The sequence below is a fragment of the Ovis canadensis genome, chromosome 22 (assembly GCF_042477335.2).
Source record: "Ovis canadensis isolate MfBH-ARS-UI-01 breed Bighorn chromosome 22, ARS-UI_OviCan_v2, whole genome shotgun sequence".
Classification (NCBI taxonomy): Eukaryota; Metazoa; Chordata; class Mammalia; order Artiodactyla; family Bovidae; genus Ovis; species Ovis canadensis.
This window is the reverse complement of record NC_091266.1, coordinates 48563137-48585014: the sequence shown is the minus strand read 5'-3', so window position 1 is coordinate 48585014 and position 21878 is coordinate 48563137. Positions and strand designations below refer to the sequence as shown.

At 42.9% G+C, this 21878-nt stretch overlaps 1 protein-coding gene across 6 annotated transcripts in view; it reads right to left on the bottom strand.

The window, feature by feature from the left end:
• Positions 1-21878, bottom strand: part of VTI1A (vesicle transport through interaction with t-SNAREs 1A) — a 372362-nt gene that overhangs the window by 11157 nt on the left and 339327 nt on the right. The window contains exon 8 of one of the 6 annotated variants that reach the window (XM_069567120.1): positions 7692-8542. The exons of the other annotated variants lie outside the window; for them this stretch is intronic. Within the exon in view, the coding sequence (XP_069423221.1) occupies positions 8482-8542 (61 nt within the window). The 3' untranslated portion in view covers positions 7692-8481. Of the gene's footprint in view, positions 1-7691; positions 8543-21878 lie in introns of those variants that run through there. 6 annotated transcript variants of the gene reach the window in all.

Below are 21878 nucleotides of genomic sequence, written 5' to 3'. Positions count from 1 at the left end.
CTGTTTTTGCAAAGATCTTATTTCCAAACAGGGTCACATTCTGAGGTACTTCAATATATGGATTTGGGGGAAGGGCATAGGAGGAAGTAGTGAACACACAATGCAACCCACGGTGGTCAATGTTTTAGGCTTTGTGGGCCATACTGCCTCTGTTGCAACTACTCGACTCTGCCTGTGAGGTGCAAAAGGAGACCCAGGCCATGTGTGGACCAGGGAGTATGGTTGTGTTCTAATAAAACTTTCTTCACAGACCCTGGGATTTGAAGTTCATGTAATTTTCCCATATCAAAAAATATTCTCCTTTTGATTGGTTTCCAGCCATTTCAAAGTGCCAAAACCATTTTTATCCCACGGGCCATCCAAAAGCAGACAGGGGGCTAGGTTTTGCACGCTACCGGTGGTTTGCGCACTCCTGGACTCAAAGCTAAAAGCTATCGAGGGCACGTTCTCCTCCGCTGGAGACTGTGGTCCTTGCACGCTGTGCAGATGGGGACAGCAGGTCTGGCCAAGTCCCTCAGCAGAAGAAAAGAAACCCGGAGTCCCTGCCCCGTGGGAGCCGACAGTGTCACAAAGAGCAATCAATTACAGAAGCCTCACAACAAAGGCCGTCATTAGGGGCTGGGGACAATTTGTTGTGCACCCACAATCCTGGGTTGGCCTGAGGCGACCTGGAGCAAGTCACTCCAGTTTCTTCTGGAGCAAAAGCATCCTATTCACCAACCACCCCAGGGAGAAGAGGATTAGCTCATTAAAGATTATACAGCATTTTGAAAAGGTAAAGCCTTTATATGCGTGCAGTTGGCAAGTCATTCTCTGAAAGGAAATGCACGTTCAGGAGAGGGGACAGGCAGGAGCAAAGTGGTCAGAAGCTGGAGGAGCTGCCTGTGGAGCCTCCAGGGGCTGGATAGGGTGGAGGAGGTGGTGCTCCCCCCACCCCCACCCCAAGCCCACCAGACTTCTGGATCCCACAGGCTGGTACATCTGGGTCTCACGGTAACACTGTCCCTGGCAGGGCGAGCCTTCCCTCTGAGGTGGCCTCATGAACATCAAAGGCAAAAGGAGGGCATCCCATTGGCTGGCTTGAGGAGACCTTCCCAGCCTGGGAAGGCAGCCAGCAAGTACCTGTCAGAGCCCATTGATAAGTCCGCCCGGGTCTGATCAGTGGTGTGTAGTTACACTGCACTCTGCGGGGCCAAACACACAGCACATTTCAGCCCGGGCAGTGCGGCCTGCTGCCACTCTTAAATATGGACTTGATGACGGCAGGGGGCCTGGAGAGCTTTGCTGGCTATCAGGCTTTCAGAGAGGATCAGGGCAGCTTGCTTCAATCAAAGGGCTTGGAAAACAGTTGAAGAAAATGAAGTGATGCTGCAGCTAGGTAAGTTACACGTAATCTCTCCCAGGTTTGCAGACTCCCAGAGCTGGAGAAGGTCTCCATGACTCTAAAACTAGAGTGTGGCCTCCGGAGGCCTTGAGAGGTGGAGGGACATGCCCAAGGTCAACCCTGTGGGGCCCAGCCACGTCTTCAGACCCCCAGGCCCATTCTGGGTTCACTGTGATCCTCCTTCTCACGAGAGTGGCCGGGGCCACCATGGCAACTGCACATCACGGCGACTCGAAATACGTCTTCTGCCAACAGGGCATGTTCACCAAAATCCAGGAACACAGCTCAGAACCTATCAGTCTCTTACTGAGCCCAACCCAGTGCCATGTCTGTATACTGGGTTGGCTAAAATGTTTGTTCAGGTTTTCAGTAACATCTTACGGAAAAACTTGAAGGAACTTTATGTACAACCCACTGAAGAGAGGCATGGAAGGATGGATAACAGTGATTCCCAAACGCCAGGGCGAAGCTGAAGATGAAAAAAGAACGACCTAGGAGCCTCTGTTCTTTTTTTTTTTTTTTAAAAAGGACAGATTAAGTGTTAGTCCCTTAGTTGTGTCCGACTCTTTGAGACCCCCACAGACTGTAGCCGACCAGGCTCCTTTGTCCATGGAATTCTCCAGACAAGAATGCTAGAATGGGTTGCCATCTCCTTCTCCAGGGGATCTTTCTGACCCGGGGCTAGAACCCAGGTCTCCCGCATTGCAGGCAGATTCTTTACCATCTGAGTCACCAGGGAAGGCCTAAACCCAGATTACTTGATTTCAAGGGTTGCCCTTTCCTCTGAGATTGTCCTTCCTACTGTTTCTGTGTGCAAATGCCCTTTATTTTAGGGAGTGTCGGTGATAGCAGATGGTACATTTTTTTCCCTCCAATGTCCTTGTTTGGGCATTGGAAATGTGCTCTCTCCTTGGAAACTACTCTCTCTTACTTGGCAAAATCAAAAGTGGACAATCCTCCTTCAGTCCCCTGTATAAAAAGTCCCAAATCCAAGAAATGTCAAAGTTTGTGAACCCCAGAGCTGGAAAATCCCACCCAGCTCTACCCTCTGGAGAGTCCTCCTCACAGTCCTCCTCACACTGTCACAGTGTGGTTGCCATGGTGATGCCAACAGCAACATCAGTGACGGTGATGAGAGCTGCAGCCATACCATACCCACAAGCTCATCTGAGTGGGATGTGGACTCCCAGCCAGGTGCCGTTCTGGCATTTTCTACACGTTGCTGAACCCTTACTACAATCCCATGAGGTGGAGATTATATCATGCCTCTTTGGGCAAAGGAGTTCCCTGAAGCCCCAGCCCACCTCTCCAGTCTTATCTTCCACCCCTGCTGGACACACACATAATAAGGTGGTTATTTACGTAACTGGCGTGTCTCACGTTCTCTGTCAGACTCGCCTTGGTCATCTGAAGGCAACTCTTGGACATCTTCATCCTTACACTCTTCTCCACGCACACAGAAAGTGGGCGCGCAAGTTAACTTCTGCTGCTAGCACAGAACACTGATTAACCGAAGCCAACTCTTTACTTAGTGCCTGGTGTAAACACACTGTGAGCTACTCAGATAATAGTCATTGCTACTCAGGAGCATAGTTCATCAGCTTTTTTTGGTCACTGGCAGACTGGTTGTGCCCTTTCAGCCCCTCTCTTCTAGGTAAATGCCTGAAGACCCAATCCCTCAACAGAATCAGGGAAAGAGGAAGGCTACTCACGCTCCTCTCTGCTTCTCCTGCTGGGTGTCCTGAGGGAGATTCCTCACTCTGCCGGGTCCTGCCCTATACTGTGAAGCAACCTCACTGCCCTCCTGAATGAGCCACTCCCCAACCCCTCCCTGGCCGAGAGTCTCCCACCTCCCTTACTCTCCAGAGAAGCCATGAGCTACGTTTGGGCAGAAGTTAATCAGTCGCCTTCATTTCTGGAGCCAACTTCTGGGACTCGAATCTGCCACAAACCAGTAGGGCAAATTACTTCATTACTTCTCCAAGATTATGTCCTTGGCTCTTTTAGTGTGAAATATTCTTTATTTTGTGGAGTGATGGGGATAGTAGATGTCACTGTTTTCTTCCAGGGTCCCAACTTGGACATTGGAAATATACACTCTCTTTGGAAAACTAGTCCCTCTTACTTGGCAAAATAAAAAGTGGAAAATCCTCCATCAGTCCCTCTGTTTAAAAAAAAAAAGATGAAAGTACCAATACAAAGAATCTGAAAGGTCCAAAGAACCAATGCTTCAGCCTCATCAGAAAAATAGGGTTAATAATAGCAGTACCTTAGTCAATTAATTACATGAATAAATAAGTGAGTTAAGTCAACATCAAGTGCTTGGACCAGTGCTTGGCAATAGTAACTGCTTAGAACTGAACTATAATAGCTATTATTTTATTGGGGCTTCCCTGGTGGCTCAGACGGTAAAGAATCTGCCCACATCCCCAGGTTCCATCCCTGGGTGGGGAAGATACTCTGGAGAAGGGAATGGCTACCCACTCCAGTATTCTTGCCTGGAGAATCCCATGGACAGAGGAGCCTGGTGAGCAACAGTCCATTCACTCCTATTATCTATTGCTCACTCGTCTCCCAGCAGTGAGTCCTGAAATTCCTCCTTGTTTGGCTGCTCCTTCCCCTCCAGTAGACACGCCCCATCAGATGCCTTAGCCTGGAAGGCCTTCACATTCCTCTAGTGATTCCTGGAGGGCACATCCCATTGCTGGCCTTGATTAGGTTGCCTTATGGGGTCCAGGCTCAGCCCATCTCCTGGAAGCCCCATCTTCAGCAGCTCCTCAGTTACCCAGGAAGTCGGAGGCTGCCCTCCCCAGCTGTCAGTTTCCCTAGAGACGCGCCTTGACAGCCAAGATGCCTCTTCTGGATCGGGGCTGCTTGAGGTCACACGGGTGGAGACACGGCTGCCTTGGCTTTTGTGATGGGCTTTCACAATATTTCCTGCAAGATCTGACATTAGATACGTGTCTCCTAAGAGTCACGGATTTACACCTTTTTTCTTTCCTGATGTTGGGGGAATAAAACATTTTGGCAAAGGTTTATCAGCCATCTGCATCTCTGTCAGCTCCTGAGGGATGTGGTTATGTTTTCTAGATCATAATATAAGAACTTCTCTCTTTCATCCAGATTTGATTCTGTGACTGAATGGGATATGTCTTAACTCATATCCTCACTGTGCCAATTCTGGGGCCATGTGTCTTCAGATCCTTCTCTTATGCCTTCACTGCTTTGCTCTTTATCATAAAGAAACTGCCTCCACCACTACCCTAACCCCTGTAGGCCGGCTGCTCACTGCGTTCAGCCAATGGGAGGTGTTGGCAGAACAGTGAGGGGGGAGGGAGCAAGAAGTCAGGGTGTTTCTCCCTTTCTTTCTCTGCCTTCCCACCAGTTCCATCTCCACAGCGGCTCCTCACAGGCCCTCTCTGCTGCCAGCTCCCATCAGGTGACCTTCGCTCTGGGCTCCGGGCACGCCGCTCCTGACCCGGGGGAGGGATCTTCTGCTGACATGAATCCTGGGCTGCTCTGCGGGAGATACCCAGCAGGGTGTGCACTGTCTGCTCAAACTTGACTCTCCTTCACCATCTTTCACTCTAAACTGATTTTTTTAAAAGTTTTTTAAAAAATTAATTTATTTTAATTGGAGGCTAATTACAATATTGTAGTGGTTTTTGCTGTACATTGACATCAATCAGCCACAGGTGTACATGTGTCCCCCATCCCAAACCACCCTCCTACCTCCCTCCCTAACCCTCTGGGTTCCCCACAGCAGCATTATCATTTCTGAGCAGGTGAGCCCCAGGTGAAGAAGACCTCCTCTGAAGGCTTATTTAAGATAAGCACAATGGCTGACTCACACTCCTTTGGGAGGGAGGAGGCTGGCACAGGGTGACAATCAGCTAGCAGGAGCCCCATGTTTGCGCAGGTGAAGCCACGTCCCCTGCTGGTGGTCACCTGCTGGCCTGGGAACACGTGTAATTCTCTTCTCTAACCAAGGAAGGAAGTCTGGCAGCAAGGAGCAGGTATCTCCAGTCTGAGGGCTGCAGGCATCAGGAGAGGGGACCGGAGAACTGGGCGTGCCTGCCCTCTTTCTAAATCAGGGCACTGCTCCTAGTCGCTCTGGGGATGGAAAGTTGGCTCAGTACAGCTGGATCTTCTTTTTTGCCAAGAGAAGCCAGAAATTGTGCTCTTTCTGCAAAATCTCTCAAGTTTTAAATATTGGCAACTAAGAAAAAGTTTTCCAAAACACTGGGCAGCCAAACAAAGCACATGTGTCTATGGGTCAGAGCGGTCCTGATCTTTAGCCTGTGACCTCCAGCTAGTTATTAAGGGGTGAGTTAGAAGGAAGGGGGTGGGTCAGGGAGCGCCTCCTTGCCCTACATTGCTGGAGATTCTCACAGAGGCAGGAAGAGCCCAGCCCTCCTGACCCTGTGGAAGTCTGAAGTTCAGCCTTGGTGTGAGCATCAATAACCAGGGTCTACACTGAGTGCATCCAACTTAGCCCATAACTGATTCCTAACCGCAGGGTCGAGGGCTAGAGAGAGAGGTCAACAGAAGCCAGAAACAAGCTTGTGTGTGCCTTCTGGACCTCTCACGAGGCGATGAAATGCACAGGCAGAGGTCAGGACTGGACCACACATCTGCAGCCCCCTTGATCCTCACAGCCTGGAGAAGGCGCTGGAGAGTCTGGCTGGTGACTCAAGGAGGAGGGTGTACATCTGATGCGCAACACCTTATAAGCCAGTGCCCTCCTCATTGGAGGCAGAGAGGTTTGGAGGATGGCCCCTACGCTCAGTCTATTGAGTCATCTGGTGAAAAATAATGTGACTCCATTTTCCCTTTCCTAAAATGGTAGTAAATACACGTGACCCAAGCATCCCTGAGGATGTTCGCTGACAGCCACATCTGTGGACTTGGTAAAAATAAAGGAATTAAACTGCCAAGGAGTAGAGTGGCCTTTGCACTCTTTCTCAGGCTCATTGTTTGGCTGTAATAAACAGAAAAACAAAAAGTCAGAAACCAAAAACCAGAAGTCAAGAGTGATCTTTAAAGAAACTGAGCCATGGAGCAGCCTGAATCTTAGAAAGAAGAAGCCATTCTTTCCTCTGCCATTCTTTGGAGGTACTGCCTTCAAGCTCCCTGGCCTTAATCTTCACACATGGATGGTGAAATCCAGCCCTCTAACTGGCTACTAGACAACAGGAGCACCCTAATTATCAATATAAGGTGGTACCATAGGAGGTTCCTAACTGAATTGGGTACAGCTTCAAACTAGGGACTTCCCTGGTGGCGCAGATGGTAAAGCGTCTGCCTACAATGTGGGAGACACAGGTTCAATTCCTGGGTTGGGAAGATCTCTTGGAGACGGAAATGGCAACCCACTCCAGTACTTGTGCCTGGAAAATCCCATGGATGGAGGAGCCTGGTAGGCTGCAGTCCGTGGGGTTGCAGAGTCAGACATGACTGAGCAACTTCACTTTCGCTTTTTCCCAAACTTCCCTGCTGAACACTTGTCAGAAGTCCAGCTGAGGGAAACAGTGTTGATTGAGGGGCCCAATGAATGGGGTCCACCTCTCCTGGAGGCACAGGAGTCTCCCCTGGAGCAGCGGAGGCCCCAGGAGTCTCTACCACCTCCTAGGCTTAGGTTTGCGTATGCGCGCTTGGCTGTGCTTAGCTCCACACCTCCTGCTTATGCTGAGGGGCAGTACAAGACAACCTTGGGACGGAACTTGTATTTCCTGTAAGGATGCTCTTGAACATGTTCACTACTCCGTACGGCGTGTGCACCTGCAATGGGGTCCCATGGGACGGTGTTCTTTCTGGGGCTGTGTTTTCATCTCATGGATGTTGACTCATCTAACTGAAACCATAGGACTTCCCTGGTGGGTCAGTGGTAAAGAATTTGCCTGCAGTGAAGGAGAGATGGGTGCGATCCCTGGGTTAGGATCCCCTGGAGGAGGAAATGGCAGCCCACTCCAGTACTCTTGCCTGGGAAATCCCATGGACAGAGAAGTCTGGCTACAGTCCATGGGGTCATAAAAGAGTCAGACACAACTTAGTGACTAAATAACAACAGAAACCATCTTCCTCTTCAAGTGGCCTGCCAGATGCCTAGAGATAAATCTGTAGCCCGCTTCTCACAAACCCATGAGCTGTCCCACTGTTTGTGTACTAACCTCCCTCTGGATGTCATTTACTATATAGAAAATTTATTGTATTGTATACATTTTTGCAAATTGCTATAAATCCTTTTGGGACCAAGACAGGTTTATACGCAGGCACTAAAGAACTAAGAAAACAAAAAGAATTCACATTTTTGTGGGTTGGCTACTTTAATGATTCTGGCTTTATTTTCTCTCTTATCCCCCAAACAATTCTGTAGTATTGTGATACTTGGAAGGCAAGTTTACACATTTACTGAAACAATAAGATAATTTCATTTTTCCCCCTTGAATCTCTTTTCATGGCTAGCATGGGGTGGTTTCCAGAACAAACCCAAATTTGGGACTTGGGGGCCCCTGGGATCCCCTGTAGCCAAATACAGTGGATCACGGGTTCTCTTTGTTTTGGGGGATTTACTTCAATTGTCTTAATAACACGGACCTCTTTTGTGGAAGCAGAAGGCGTTCCCAGCAAATGTTGGCTGCAGATATGCGAGCCAAAATGTTACCACGGTCACGGCCCTTCCTTGAACAATCTAAAGCATCTTTCTCTCTGTATATATTTGGTTTTTCAGAAGCTTTAAAGCCTAGAAAACAATCATAGCTGAGGCCATGTCTGAGATGGCACTAAAAGAACCTACTCAGAGACAGATAAAAATAATGAGAATCTTTCTGTCAGGAAAGATTTAGAAAATATCAGTGGCATTATTAAAATTTAATTTTGTACTCAGCTTTTTGGTTCTCCTTTCCAGTGATAATGAGCAGGACTGCACACCTCCGCCTCGATAGTACTTGTTTTGTGCAATAAATTCAGCCTTCCAGTCTGAAGACATTTCAGACAACAGTTTTGACTGCTATAGGCTTATTTTTCACCCTGTGCTGTGCTTTGAGTCTTCCTATAAAAACCAGTTCATGAGATAATTTTCCACAAGGCCAGTAGAACTAATAAAAATCAATTTTGCCCAACTGGTTCAGAGAAATCTTGGGAATAGCCAAGGCAGAACTGCAAAAAAGGAGAAAAGAAAAAAAAGAAGAAGAATCAATGTATTCACTAATGGTTGACTGATAGAGAACTATCAAATTAGCTGACAGGAGATGCTTGGCTGTAGGAATTTTCTTTTCGGCTTGAACAGAATACCTTTTAAGGGCCGGGAGGGGCTTTTCTTCCCAGGGGCTGAAGATACCTGGGTGCAGTAACTCTGAGTTGCCCATGCCCTGGATGATAATGAGGTTGAATTTGGGCCTGACAATGGTGGTGACCTCTGCTGAAGTTCAGTCCCTCTTTCTATGTCAGAGAAGCTGGTTTTGTGAAGGGATGCCCTGGGTTTTACACCAGGGGTCCCCAACCCCTGGGTCAGGGACCAGTACTGGTCTGCGGCCTGTTAGGAACCAGGCTGAACAGGAGGTGAGTGGCTGGTGAGCCAGTGAAGCTTCATCTGTATTTATAGCCACTCCCCACTGCTTGCATTACCATCTGATCAGATCAACTGTGGCATTAGATTCTCAGAGAAGCTCAAATCCTATTGCACTTGAATCATCCCCAAACCATCCCCTCTACCCCTGGTTTGTGGGAAAACTGTCTTCCACAAAACCTGGTGCCTGATGCCAGAAAGGCTGGGGACCGATATTTTATACAATTTACTCCAAGGCCACAGGACCACTGGGTGAGGGACTCATCAATGCATTTAGAGACCTCATGTTCTGGAAACATCTTCATTGCACTCCTGTTATGACCATCCATCCAACTCCCCATTTTGGCTTCCTGCCAATGGAAGTAGGATTCCAAAGAGACACTTCTTTGTTTCCTCTCTCTTTTGGCTGCCTGTGCTCCATGGCACGTGGGATCTTAGTTTCCGGACTAGGGATTGAACCCATGCCCCCTGCAGTGGAAGAACAGAGTCTTAACCACTGGACCACCAAGGAAGTCCCAGGGATCTCTTTTAAGATCTGGAAGCAAGAGCAACACGTGGTAGCTACAGACCGCGGTCTATAAAGCACATACCTTAATTGCCACTGATATTCCTTAGTGCAAGACACTAGTTGACATGTCTAAAAATGGCAGGCCTTTGTATAGAAAAAATAAAAAAAGGACTGAAAGGAAATGTAGCCAAGTGGTAATGGTGTTTGTATTTGGGTGGTGAGTACTTTTTGCTTTCTATTTTTATGTATTTCTGTATTTTCTTAAATTGTATATTATTACATAAATATTAATAATTATTATTTTAAATAATGCTAAACTAAGAATTGAGTGAATTGGAAAAGGAAACATAATACTTCATTTACAATGTTATAAGAAAGAGAAAATATGGGAGAAAAAAAAACAATAGTAAGATTTATTTATCTTTTTCAGTCCCTTATACTATCCTAAGTCTTCCCAGGTGGTGTAGTGGTAAAGAATCTGCCTGCCAATGTAGGAGATGCGGGTTTGATCCCTGGGTGGGGAAGATCCCCTGAAGAAGGAAATGGCAACCCCCTCCAGTATTCTTGCTTGGAAAATTCCATGGACAGAGGAGCCTGGTGGGCTACAGTCCACGGGGTCACAAGGAGTCAGACAGGACTGAGCGACTGAACATGCACCATTATGTACTTCACACCAATTCTTTTATTTAATCCTTATTAACAAGTCTATGACAAAAATATCAATGTTACCATTTTCCAGAGAAGAAAACTGAGGCTTAGGGGGGGATGAATTTGCCCAAGATCACACAGCTAGTCAGTGGCAAAGTTGGTATTTAAAATGAGGTCCAGGGACTTTCCTGGTGGTCCAGTGGCTAAGACTGTACCCTCCCAATGCACAGGACCTGGGTTCAGTCCTTGGTCAGGGAACTAGATCCTGCATGCCACAACTAAAGATTTCACATGCCGCAATAAAGACCTAGCACAGCCAAATAAAGTTTTAAAAATTAAAAAAATAAAATAAGTTCCAGTTTCAAAGACCACATGCAGTGCATTGTGGGAAGAATAAGGACTGGCATCACGGTGCATCTTACATTGTAGCTCATTTTGCATTTATGAATCAAATCAGGGATAACAACATCTGTTCTTTTTTCCACCTATGTTAAAGGTTTTTGTGATGTTCAGATTAGATCATGCATGTAAAAACAGAGAAAATGCAAAGTTCTCCTCAAAAACACGTAATGATATGATAATATTTCCTATAACACTGGTGAGTTGAGAGTGGCTATAAACCCTATAATTTTCAAAGAAAAAAAATACTGAAATAGGATTAATACTAAAACAACACTGAATAAATTTGTTCTCAATCATTCAGAAGGTTTGAGGGCGTCTTGTTTTATCCTACTTGTCATTAAGATGACACATTTTCTTGTCTATAATATATTAGGTAAAAAGCAAAGATTATACATAATGTGCATATTATGATCCTAATTCTGCAAAAGGGTAAACTTGAGCAAAAGTTTGCCTGTATAAACTTGAAGAAAAATTGGAAAGACATACATTGAAATGAAAGTAATTATGCTTAGGTATTGAGATCATGGTGATTAAAGAAAAAAAATCTATGACTCACCACATTTTCCTAAAATTCCTGTAATGAATATGTACTATGTTTAGAGTCAGAAGAATGTGCACTATTTATCAGCTTCCATACACATATACACGGCTTCCCTGATGGCTCAGCCAGTAAAGAATCTACCTGCAATGAGACGCAGGTTTGAGTTCTGGGTTGGGGAGATCCTCTGGAGGAGGAAAATGGTAACCCACACCAGTATTCCGGCCTGAAAAATCCCACGGACAGAGGAGCCTGCTGGGCTATAGTCCAAAGGGTCAGTAGGGGTCGGACATGACTGAGTGACTCAGCACACACATATACAAAAATGTTACCTTCTTCCTTGGATAAGATTACAAAATAAATTCTGGGCTTTGCAGTAGTTTGAATTCTGGTGAAATAAACGTTTATTTGAAATGCATGTCCAATCTTCAAACAAGGGACATAGCTACCCCACTTTCTTTACAGAAGTCAGCCTCAGTCTGCGGAGGGCTTCTACCACGTACAACTTGACGGTAAAACGTCAGAGGCCGAGATGCTGGAGACCACACCGGGCACTTGGAGAATGAGAAGAGACGCACACCTGAGACTGCCGCGACGTTGCCAGGATGACAGGTGCCTGGTCTGACTTCTAGAATGACCTGAGCACTTGCCCAGCGGCCTCAGAAGGGGGACCTGTACGTCCTGTCAGAGCACACATTCAGTAGCTTAGCAGAAAAGTGCCATCTTGCTCAAAAAAATGGGGCCCAGTTCAGATTTCAAGCAGTGCCACCAAGGAAGCTATTTTTAAGTATCTAATTGCATTTGTAGCATCTGGCATTTTGCACACTCCATTTTTATGACTTCAGCACAATACATGTGCCACAGGACAAACAAACAAAGGAGAGATTAAGAGCGGGATACTGGAGTCATGTCAAATAGTCCCAGTATCGAAATATTATAATGTGCCCTAGAGATTATTCCAGGGCCAAAGAAAACATTACCCAACGTATAGAACGTCAGAACGGGGAAGACTTGGCAGCCAGGGAGAACAGGGGTTTATTTCATTTATTAGGCCAGTACACAGCCTCAGATGCTAACATGCCCTGATAGGAAATGCCAACATTTCAACTTAAATCAAGACTCGAGCCCATAATGTCGACACTTTGCCTTTCAGCAGAAGATCACAAACAGCACAAATCTGGGTTTCTCGTACTAATTGGGGAGGTTTTCTAATTTGCTTGTGATATCTGCCTCGTGGAGCGCTAATCTTCCTCCGGTTACCTCCTAACGCTGTCTGAAATAATCCGCTTACTCCTGCTCTGTCCACAGCAGTTTATATCAAATAACACTCACTTCCTTAACTCAGCCACAGCAAAAGGCAGCCGCAGCCCCAGCCCCGTGCTTCAGCATTGCTGGGCGGGCATGCAACAGCTACAGCAGAAGTCAGGCAAGGCACATGGGTGCAGCCAGGCTTCCAAAAGTGTAAGAATGATGAAATGGGTGCTAAGCAGCACTAATCAACAGCTAAGAGCATCATCTGATAGCTGCTTTGAAAAGACTGAGATAATTTTGCTTTCTTAGACAGGCAGGCAAACTATTTCAGGGTGATCGCCAGCCTATGTAATTATCACTATCAACATCCGAAATCGCTTCATAACTTTTTTCTAAAACATCTCCCCCACCAACCTTCCTACCCCTACCCTTTTGAAAAGGTTTAATTTAATGACACAGCCTGGAGGTTAATTGATATGGGCGGTTAATTGATATGGGCGGGCAGTGCCATTTCAGTAGCATAACTGCCGAATCTTGACTCATTTTTAGTGCGTTTGATTTTTTTAAAAAGAGATTTTGGGAAGGAAATGTTTTAATTTTCATAAAGTAGAAAAGCCTAGAATTCGAATGCTCATAAAACCCACGGCAAGTGCATAGGCTTTGGGGGGTTCCCAACAAGCAAAAGTGATGTGAGCTCTGTTGTGATGTGTAGGGTAGAGCGTGGTAGTCAGTTGGGAGCCAGGTTCTCCTCCCAGGTGGGCTCAGTTGTGTGACCTTAGGCAGGACACTGTCTTCTTCTGGGCCCCCATTTCCTTGTCTGCGAAATGCTGTGTGTGTGTGGGGTGGGGTGCAAGGACTAGAGGATTTCTAAGATTCCTTCTGCCTCTAAGAGTCTACAGTCTATGTTCACTGAAAGGTTCTTTTTAATTTTTTTTTGTTTTTCTTCTACATGCGCCTATTCTAAGCAAGCAAACCCAGCATCTCTCTTTCTCCTTCTATGCAACACATCGTATTTGAAAACATTTTCCTCACATTTTCTGAGGTTACTGAAGGGGGAAAAAGTTATATTGTTTAATCCTACTTTATAGGAGTTTGCTCTTTTATTAAAGAACAGACCCAGAACAGTGATCTGTAAGGTATACGTACCCAAAGTGTGGGGGGAGGTAGGAGGGGAAGAGAAAGAGGTTGCCTTCAAGTGCCTTGTGGAAATGTATAAAACAAGCAGTGAGATAGTCCTTTGCCAAACACTGTCATAAATTTTTTATTTGGCAGCTAACATTCTCACTAGTTTTCTTGGCAGCAATTGGGACCTTTAGCAAGAAAGGTGCAGGAGAAAAATACCTTGTTTAGAGATGTTTTCAACACTTTCTGGGATTTTTCAGAACTTCTGCCTGCAGCACATTTTTACAACTACAGTCTCCAATCACCTGATGAGTGGGTGGTGGAGTTGAACTTTTTTCTTTAAAAAAAAAAACAACAACAACAACAAGAATATAGGGAGAGAAAGCGAGCAAGCTGTGCTACCCCTCTGGCCTTCCACTGAGCCCATCTCTCTTATTTTTCGTGGCAGGCATTTCTGATATTCAAGTGCTTAGTCTTCTCTGTCTAGACAAAAAACTGAAAATAATATCAGAATGTACCTTTTGTTGAGCCTGATACTATCTATATTGTATTCCCAGATGACAGAGATAAATGAAAGTGAAACAGGCTGATGACGAGGCCATTTTTCTTCAACAGTTCTGCCAAAAACAGGTCCCACCTGTTGCCTTTGGGTCAGTTAATGGGCAAAGAGCTGCCTTGGATTTGAAGCCGATGTAAGCACACGCAGATACGATTTTGACAGTCACATTTGCTGATGGGGAAATGAGTGGAGTGAAAGTTTGTGCAGCTGGTCATTACCCGTCTCAGGAAACCTCAGTCTCTAGAAGTTTCTTAAGGAGGAGGAAACTGGGAATTCTGGGAAGTCAGGGGCCAAAATCCACAAGGAGTCAAGGATAAGGCCTTTCATTACAACCACCTCCTAAATACTTAATACAGACTAGCAAGATTCTTCTGCCAGGGGACTTCCAGCTCTGAGTCAAGAGGTCAACAAATTCACTACCCCCAAAAAACAAGTTTAAAACTGAACGGTCCTTAAAACAATCCTTTCAGGGCTCTGGATAATGACTGAAGGCAAAGTACAAACTGAGACGTGTTTATTCATAGAAAGCTGGCAGAACTTTGGGTAAGAAGATCTCCGCCTCACCCCCTAGCTTAGTTGGCTAGAATGGTGGTTTTATCAGGGCGGGGCTGCCAGGGAAGCCTGACTTGATTTGGAGCATAAGGGAAAACCCAGTAGCATTGCCAATAAAAGTAGCACGCTGTAAGACAATGAATGGGGGGAGGGTGGAACAGCGCAGTTTTGCTAGCCTGAGGCTGCTGTCCTGGTTGAGATTCAAACCAAAACTGTGATGGGGAGATCTGGAAATGAGAGAGTTATAGACGTGCCAGATAAGTGCTCCATACATCTTGTGCTGATTGGGAAAATACGGTGCATGCTGGGGAGACCTAGGAGACCCCAGGGAAAAGTCAAAGCAGGCTTGAGAACTGCCTGAACTTTGAATGTTCTCTTCAACCCACATACAGATTGCTTGGCAGAGGATGTAAGTCTTATGGGTTCAAGGTCTTTGAGCACAACCTCTGCTCAATCATTGGCTGGTCACTAAGCTATGTGCACAAAGGGGCAACTCCTAGGAAGCCAGGTTCATGAAATAAAAATAAGAATTAAAAAAACAAAGCGACAACTGAGCAGACTGCAGGGGAGATAGATTCTGCAGATTATGTTTAGGCAAGCTAATTAAAACTATCAGAACCCTGAGTTGTTACAATATGCCATCTAAAATATTTAGTTGTCAACAAAAAATTATATGACATGAGGAAAAAAATGAAAAAGATGATCTATATTTAGGGAGAAAAGCAGTCAATACCAACTGCTTCTGGGTGACTCTGATGTTGGATTTAGCAGACAAGGGCCTCAAAGCAGTTAGTGTAACATAGTCAAACAGTTAAAGGAAACTATATTTAAAGAATTAAGAGAAACTATGATGACCATGCTTCAATAGATACAGACTCTCAATAGAGAAAGAAGAATTATAAAAATTTTACAGTTGAAAAATACAATCAGTTAAATGAACAGGAATCCGTAAACTTGGACATTTGCCAATAGAAATCATCCAATCTGAAGAGGAGAAAGACCAAAAACATTGAAGAAAACTGAGCAGAGCCTCAGAGATCTGTGTAACAATAGCAAGCATATCAACACATGTACAATGAGAGAGGGAGAGAGAAAGAGAAAGGAGAGGGCAGTTGGCAGAAAAATATATTTGAAGAAGTAATGGCTGCAAGAGGAAATCTTGAAAGCAGCAAGACAAAATAACTCATTATGTACAAGCAAACAAGATTATGTTTGATAGCTGACTTCTCATCGGAAACAATGGAGGGAGAAGACAGATAAACAACATATTCAGAGTGGTAAAAAGGTGAGCGTGGGAGTAACCTGTCTAGCAAGAAGCCATATTTATATATATAATTTATATCTATATAAATTTTTATATATTTCTATATCTAGCAATAGCATTAATCATGAATGAAGGCAACATAAAGACATTGCTAGAGAAAGAATGAGAGATTTTTTTTTTTAGCCTTATAAGATATACTAAATGAGGTTCTTTAGGCTGAAAGGAAATGACACCAGATGGTAACTCACATCCAGAGAAAGAAATAAAGAACATTGGAAATGGTAAATATGTGGTAAATATAGAAGACTGTATAAATACATATCTTCTCTTTCCTTCCCTTAATTTCTTTAAAGAATATAAAGATTGCATAAACAATAATTATAATTACAACAACCAGTATTGTTTGGTTTATAATATATATAGACTTCCCAATCATAGCATAAAGGAAGAGGGGAAAAATGGCCATATTGGAATAAATTTGCTATATTTTATTAGAACAAAGTCAGTAGTAAAATAGACAGTGGAAAGGTAGAATATATATTGTAATTTCCAGAGCAAAGACTAAGGAAGTAACAACAAATATATAGTCAAGAAATCAGCAGATAAATGAAAATGGTATACAAAAAAAAAATCTATTTTAAAAAAGAAAGCAGAAAAGAGGAGAGAGAGGAACAAAAAAGATATGAGCCATATAGAAAACAAACAACGAAATGGCAGACATAAATCCAACAAGATTAAAAAATCACACAAATGTTACCGGACTAAATAATTCAATCCACAGCAGACTGTCAGACTGATAAAAAAGACCCAGCTTTATGCTGTCTATAAGAACATATGCTATCTAAGGAGACACACTTTAGATTCAAAAGCACACACAGGTTGAAAGTTAAAAGAAGGAAATATACACACCACGTAAATAGGAAAACTAAGAGCGTTGGAATGTCTATATTAATATCAGACAAATGGACTTTAGGACAAGAAACATTCCCAGAGACAAAGAGGGATATTTCATAAATATAGTGAGATCAATGCATTAAGAAGATATGGCAATTATAAACGTATAAATACCTAACAACCAAGTCTCAAAATACATGAAGCAAAAACTAATTGAAGAAAAGATAAACAGAAAGTTTAATAATTATACTTGGAGCTTTCAGTACTCTGGTCTAAGAAAACTGACAGAATAACCAGACAGAAAATCAGTAAAGATACAGCAGACTTCAACAATTTTATGCCAAGTTGACCTTAATTAACATTTATAGAACACCTCACTTCATGACAGTGGAATACACATTCTTTTAAAAATTACATGGAAAATCCCCCAACAGAGACCACATATATGCGATAAAACAAGCCTCAATGAATTTAAAAGAACTTAAATAATAAAGAGTATGTTCTCCAATCACAACAGGACTAAATTAGAAATCCACCACAAGAGAAAGTAATTTGGGAAATCCCCAAATGTTAGAAAATTAAGTAACATACTTCTAATGAATCCATGAGTCAAATGACAAATTAAAATGGGAATTATAAAGTGCTTCGAAACAAATCAAAATGAAATAATAATATTTGTGGGATGTAACAAAGCAGAACTTAGTGGAAAATTTATTTGCCTAATTTGGAAAAAAAAAAGTTTCAAATTAATTATCTAAGCTATCACATTAAGAAATTAGAAAAAGAACAAACAGCCCAATACAAACAGAAAAAAAAGGGATCAAGGGTGTGGACAGTGACTGCAGCCACAAAATTAAAAGACGCTTACTCCCTGGAAGGAAAGCTATGACCAGTCTACAGCATATTAAAAAGCAGGGATATCACTTTGCCGACAAAGATCCATACAGTCAAAGCAATGTTTCTTCCCGTAGTCACATATGCACGTAGTGACTTAGCATGCATACAAGTAAGGATGTGAGAGTTAGACCATAAGAAGGCTGAGTGCTGAAGAACTGATGCTTTTGAACTGTGGTGCTGGAGAAGACTCTTCAGAGTCCCTTGGACTGCAAGGAGATCAAACCAGTCCATCCTAAAGGAAATCAACCCTGAATGTCCACTGGATGCTAAAGCTGAAGATCCAATACTTTGGCCCACCTGATGCGAAGAGCTGACTCATTGGAAAAGACTCTGATGGTGGGAAAGATTGAGGGCAAAAGGAGAAGGGGGTGACAGAGAATGAGATGGTTGGATAGTCTCACTGACTCAATGGACATGAGTTTGAGCAAACTCCGGGAGACAGTGAAGGACAGAGGAGCCTGGAGTGCTGCAGTCCATGGGGTTGCAAAGAGTAGAAAATGACTTAAGCCCTGAATAACAAAAAGGGTTAGAGTAGAAATCAACGAGACAGGAAACAGAAAATAAATGAAACCAAAAGTTGACTCTTTGGAAAGATCAACAAAATTGACAAACTTTTAGCTAGAAAGACCAAAAAAAGGAAGAAGACATGGTTACCAACATCAAGAATGAAAGAGGAACATCACTACTGATTTAATAAGAATTAAAAAGCTTATAAGGAAATATTCTGAACAACTTTATACCAAAAAATTAGACAATTTAGGTGAAATGGACAAATTCCCAGAAATAAACGCATTAGAAAACTGACTTAAAAAGACAGAGAAAATCTGATTAGACCTATGACAAGTAAATAAAGTGGATTAGTAATTTAAAATCTTCTCACAAAGAAAATCCGAGTACCACATGACTTAAATAATAAATTCCATCACACATTTAAAGAAAAAATACTTATCTTACATAAACTCTCTTAAAAAAATAAAGGAGTAGAGAACACTTCCCAACTAATCTACAAAGTCAGCATTAACCTATTACAAAAGCTATACAAAGATGAGAAATACCCAACATGAATATATGACACCAACATCCTTTACAACTACTATCAAATCCAGGAACATACTAAAAATGATTAAAACCATGACCAAGAGGGATTTATCCCTGTAATGCAAGGTTGGTTTCAGTTCAGTTCAGTCGTTCAGTCGTGTCCGACTCTTTGCGACCCCATGAATCGCAGCACGCCAGGCCTCCCTGTCCATCACCAACTTCTGGAGTTCACTCGAACTCACATCCATCAAGTTCGTGATGCCATCCAGCCATCTCATCCTCCATCATCCCCTTTTCCTCCTGCCCCCAATCCCTCCCAGCATCAGAGTCTTTTCCAATGAATCAACTCTTTGCATGAGGTGGCCAAAGTACTGGAGTTTCAGCTTTAGTATCATTCCTTCCAAAGAAATCCCAGGGCTGATCTCCTTTAAAATGGACTGGTTGGATCTCCTTGCAGTCCAAGGGACTCGCAAGAGTCTTCTCCAACACCACAGTTCAAACGCATCAATTCTTCAGCGCTCAGCTTTCTTCACAGTCCAACTCTTGCATCCATACATGACCACTGGAAAAACCATAGCCTTGACTAGATGGACCTTTGTTGGCAAAGTAATGTCTCTGCTTTTCAGTATGCTATCTAGGTTGGTCGTAACTTTCCTTCCAAGGAGTAAGTGTCTTTTAATTTCATGGCTGCAATCACCATCTGCAGTGATTTTGGAGCCCCCCAAAATAAAGTCTGACACTGTTTCCACTGTTTCCCCATCTATTTCCCATGAAGTGATGGTTTAACATATGAAAATCAATTAACATAATATACTGCATTAATAGCATAAAGGACAAAAACACAAGATCATCTTATCAGACACAGAAAAAAAATTTGGCAAAATCCAATACCAATAAGTCCATGTTCATGAATTGGAAAAATCAATATTGTTTAGATGGTAATTCAAAGCAATTCATATCAAAATATTAGTAGGGTTTTTTGGGCAGGAATTGAAAAATGAATCCTTAAATGTATGTGTAAATGGGAAGAACTAGAGTGGCCAAAACAATTTTGAAAAAGAACAAATTGGAGGACTTTCATCGCCTGATTTCGAACTTACTATAAAGCCACAGTAATCAAGATAGTGTAGTATGGGTACAAGGATATATAATATAGATCAATGGGACAAAATACAAATTTCCAAAATTAAACATTTACATTTATGACCAACTCATTTTGACAAAAGATCCAAGGTAATTCAATGCTGTTAGGAGAATTAAATATCCATATTAAAAAATATCAGTTCAGTTCAGTTCAGTCGCTCAGTCGTGTCCGACTCTTCGCGACCCCATGAGTCGCAGCACAACATAAACTTACATCATTATCTCACACTATGTGTAAAAATTCAAAACAGAACATAGACTTGAATATAGAAACTAAAACTATAAAATTTCTGGAAGAAAATCTTTGTGACCTTGGCATAGGCAAAGATTTCTGAGGTAAGACACTAAAAGTACAATCCATAAAATAAAAAATGGATAAGTTAACAAGCTTTTACTTTTCAAAAGTCACCATTAAGAAAGTAAAAAGACAAGCCACAACCTGTGGGAAGATATCTGCAAATCATATATCTAATAAAAGGCTATTATTCAAGAGCATAAAAATAAAAACTCAAAATTCAACACAGAGAAGACAAATAATCCAATTAAAAAATTATAAAATTAAAAAAGAGCTGAATATACATTTTACCAGACTACACATGACTAATAAGCATATGAAAAAAATGATCAATCTCATTAGTCATTAGGAAAATGCCAATTAAAATGAGATAGCACAGCATACCCACTGAATGTCTCTAATCAAAAAGACCAACAATACCAAGGACACAGAGTCCTCATACATTGCTGGTGGGAATGTAAAATGGTACATCTATTTGGAAAACAGTTTGGCAGTTAAAAGAAAAAAAGTCAAACATATACATATCACAAACATACATACCACATGACTCAACAATTCTATCCCTATGCATCTACTCAAGAGAAATGAAAACATATGCCTATTTAAACTTTTGTGCAAATGTTCACAGCAGCATATTCATAATAGCCAAAAATTCAACAATCTAGGTGCCCTCCAACTGGGGAATGGGTAAACAAAACATGGTACAGCCTTACAATGGAATACTTCTCAGCAATAAAAAGTAACAGTCTACTAGTACATGTGACAGTATGGCTCAACCTCAAAAATATTATGTCAAGGGAAAGAAGCTCAGCTGGAAGAAGTTCAGCTCAGTGCTCTGTGATGACTTAGAGGGGTGGGATGGGGGTGGTGGGAGGGAGACTTGAGAGGGAGAGGCTGTATGTATACCCATGGCTGATTCACACTGCTGTACAGCAGAAATGAATACTGTCAAACAATTACATTCCAATTTGAAAAACTGAAAAAAAAAAAAGACTATGGTATATGATTCTATTTATATGAAATTTCTAGGAATCAGATCAGTGGTTGCTTGGGGCTTGGGAGTAGGAACTGGGATTGACTCAGTGCAAACAGGCATGACACAACATCTGGTGTGATAGAAATGTTTTAAAAGTAGATCATGGTGATGGTTGCATAGCTCTATAAACTTACTATAAATCATTGAACTGTATGCTCTGAAGGAGATCAACCCTGGGATTTCTTTGGAAGGAATGATGCTAAAGCTGAAACTCCAGTACTTTGACCACCTCATGCGAAGAGTTGACTCATTGGAAAAGACTCTGATGCTGGGAGGGATTGGGGGCAGGAGAATGAATCCTCGGATGACCGAGGATGAGATGGCTGGATGGTATCACGGACTCGATGGATGTGAGTCTGAGTGAACCCCGGGAGATGGTGATGGACAGGGAGGCCTGGTGTGCTGCTATTCATGCGGTCGCAAAGAGTCGGACATGACTGAGCAACTGAACTGAACTGAACTGAACTATATGGTTACAATGGGTAGATTTCACAGTATACAAATGATATCTCAATAAAGCTGTTAAACAGTCCATAGACCAACAAATAGCTATTTTGGTTTTAGGCGAGATGGCATACTATCTCCCCTAAAGTAAGGAAAGTTAGTCTTCCAGATTGAAGGAGCCCAACCTCTTGCCTCCCTTCTTGGTAACAGCAACCTCTTTCTTTCTTTCAATCTGTAATTATTTGCTTCTTGACTGTTTCCTCTGTGAAGTGGAATTGTGTAGGAGCAAGCAAGGCTAAAGTCTGTCTTGGTCTTTATCGTTCCCATTACCCATTC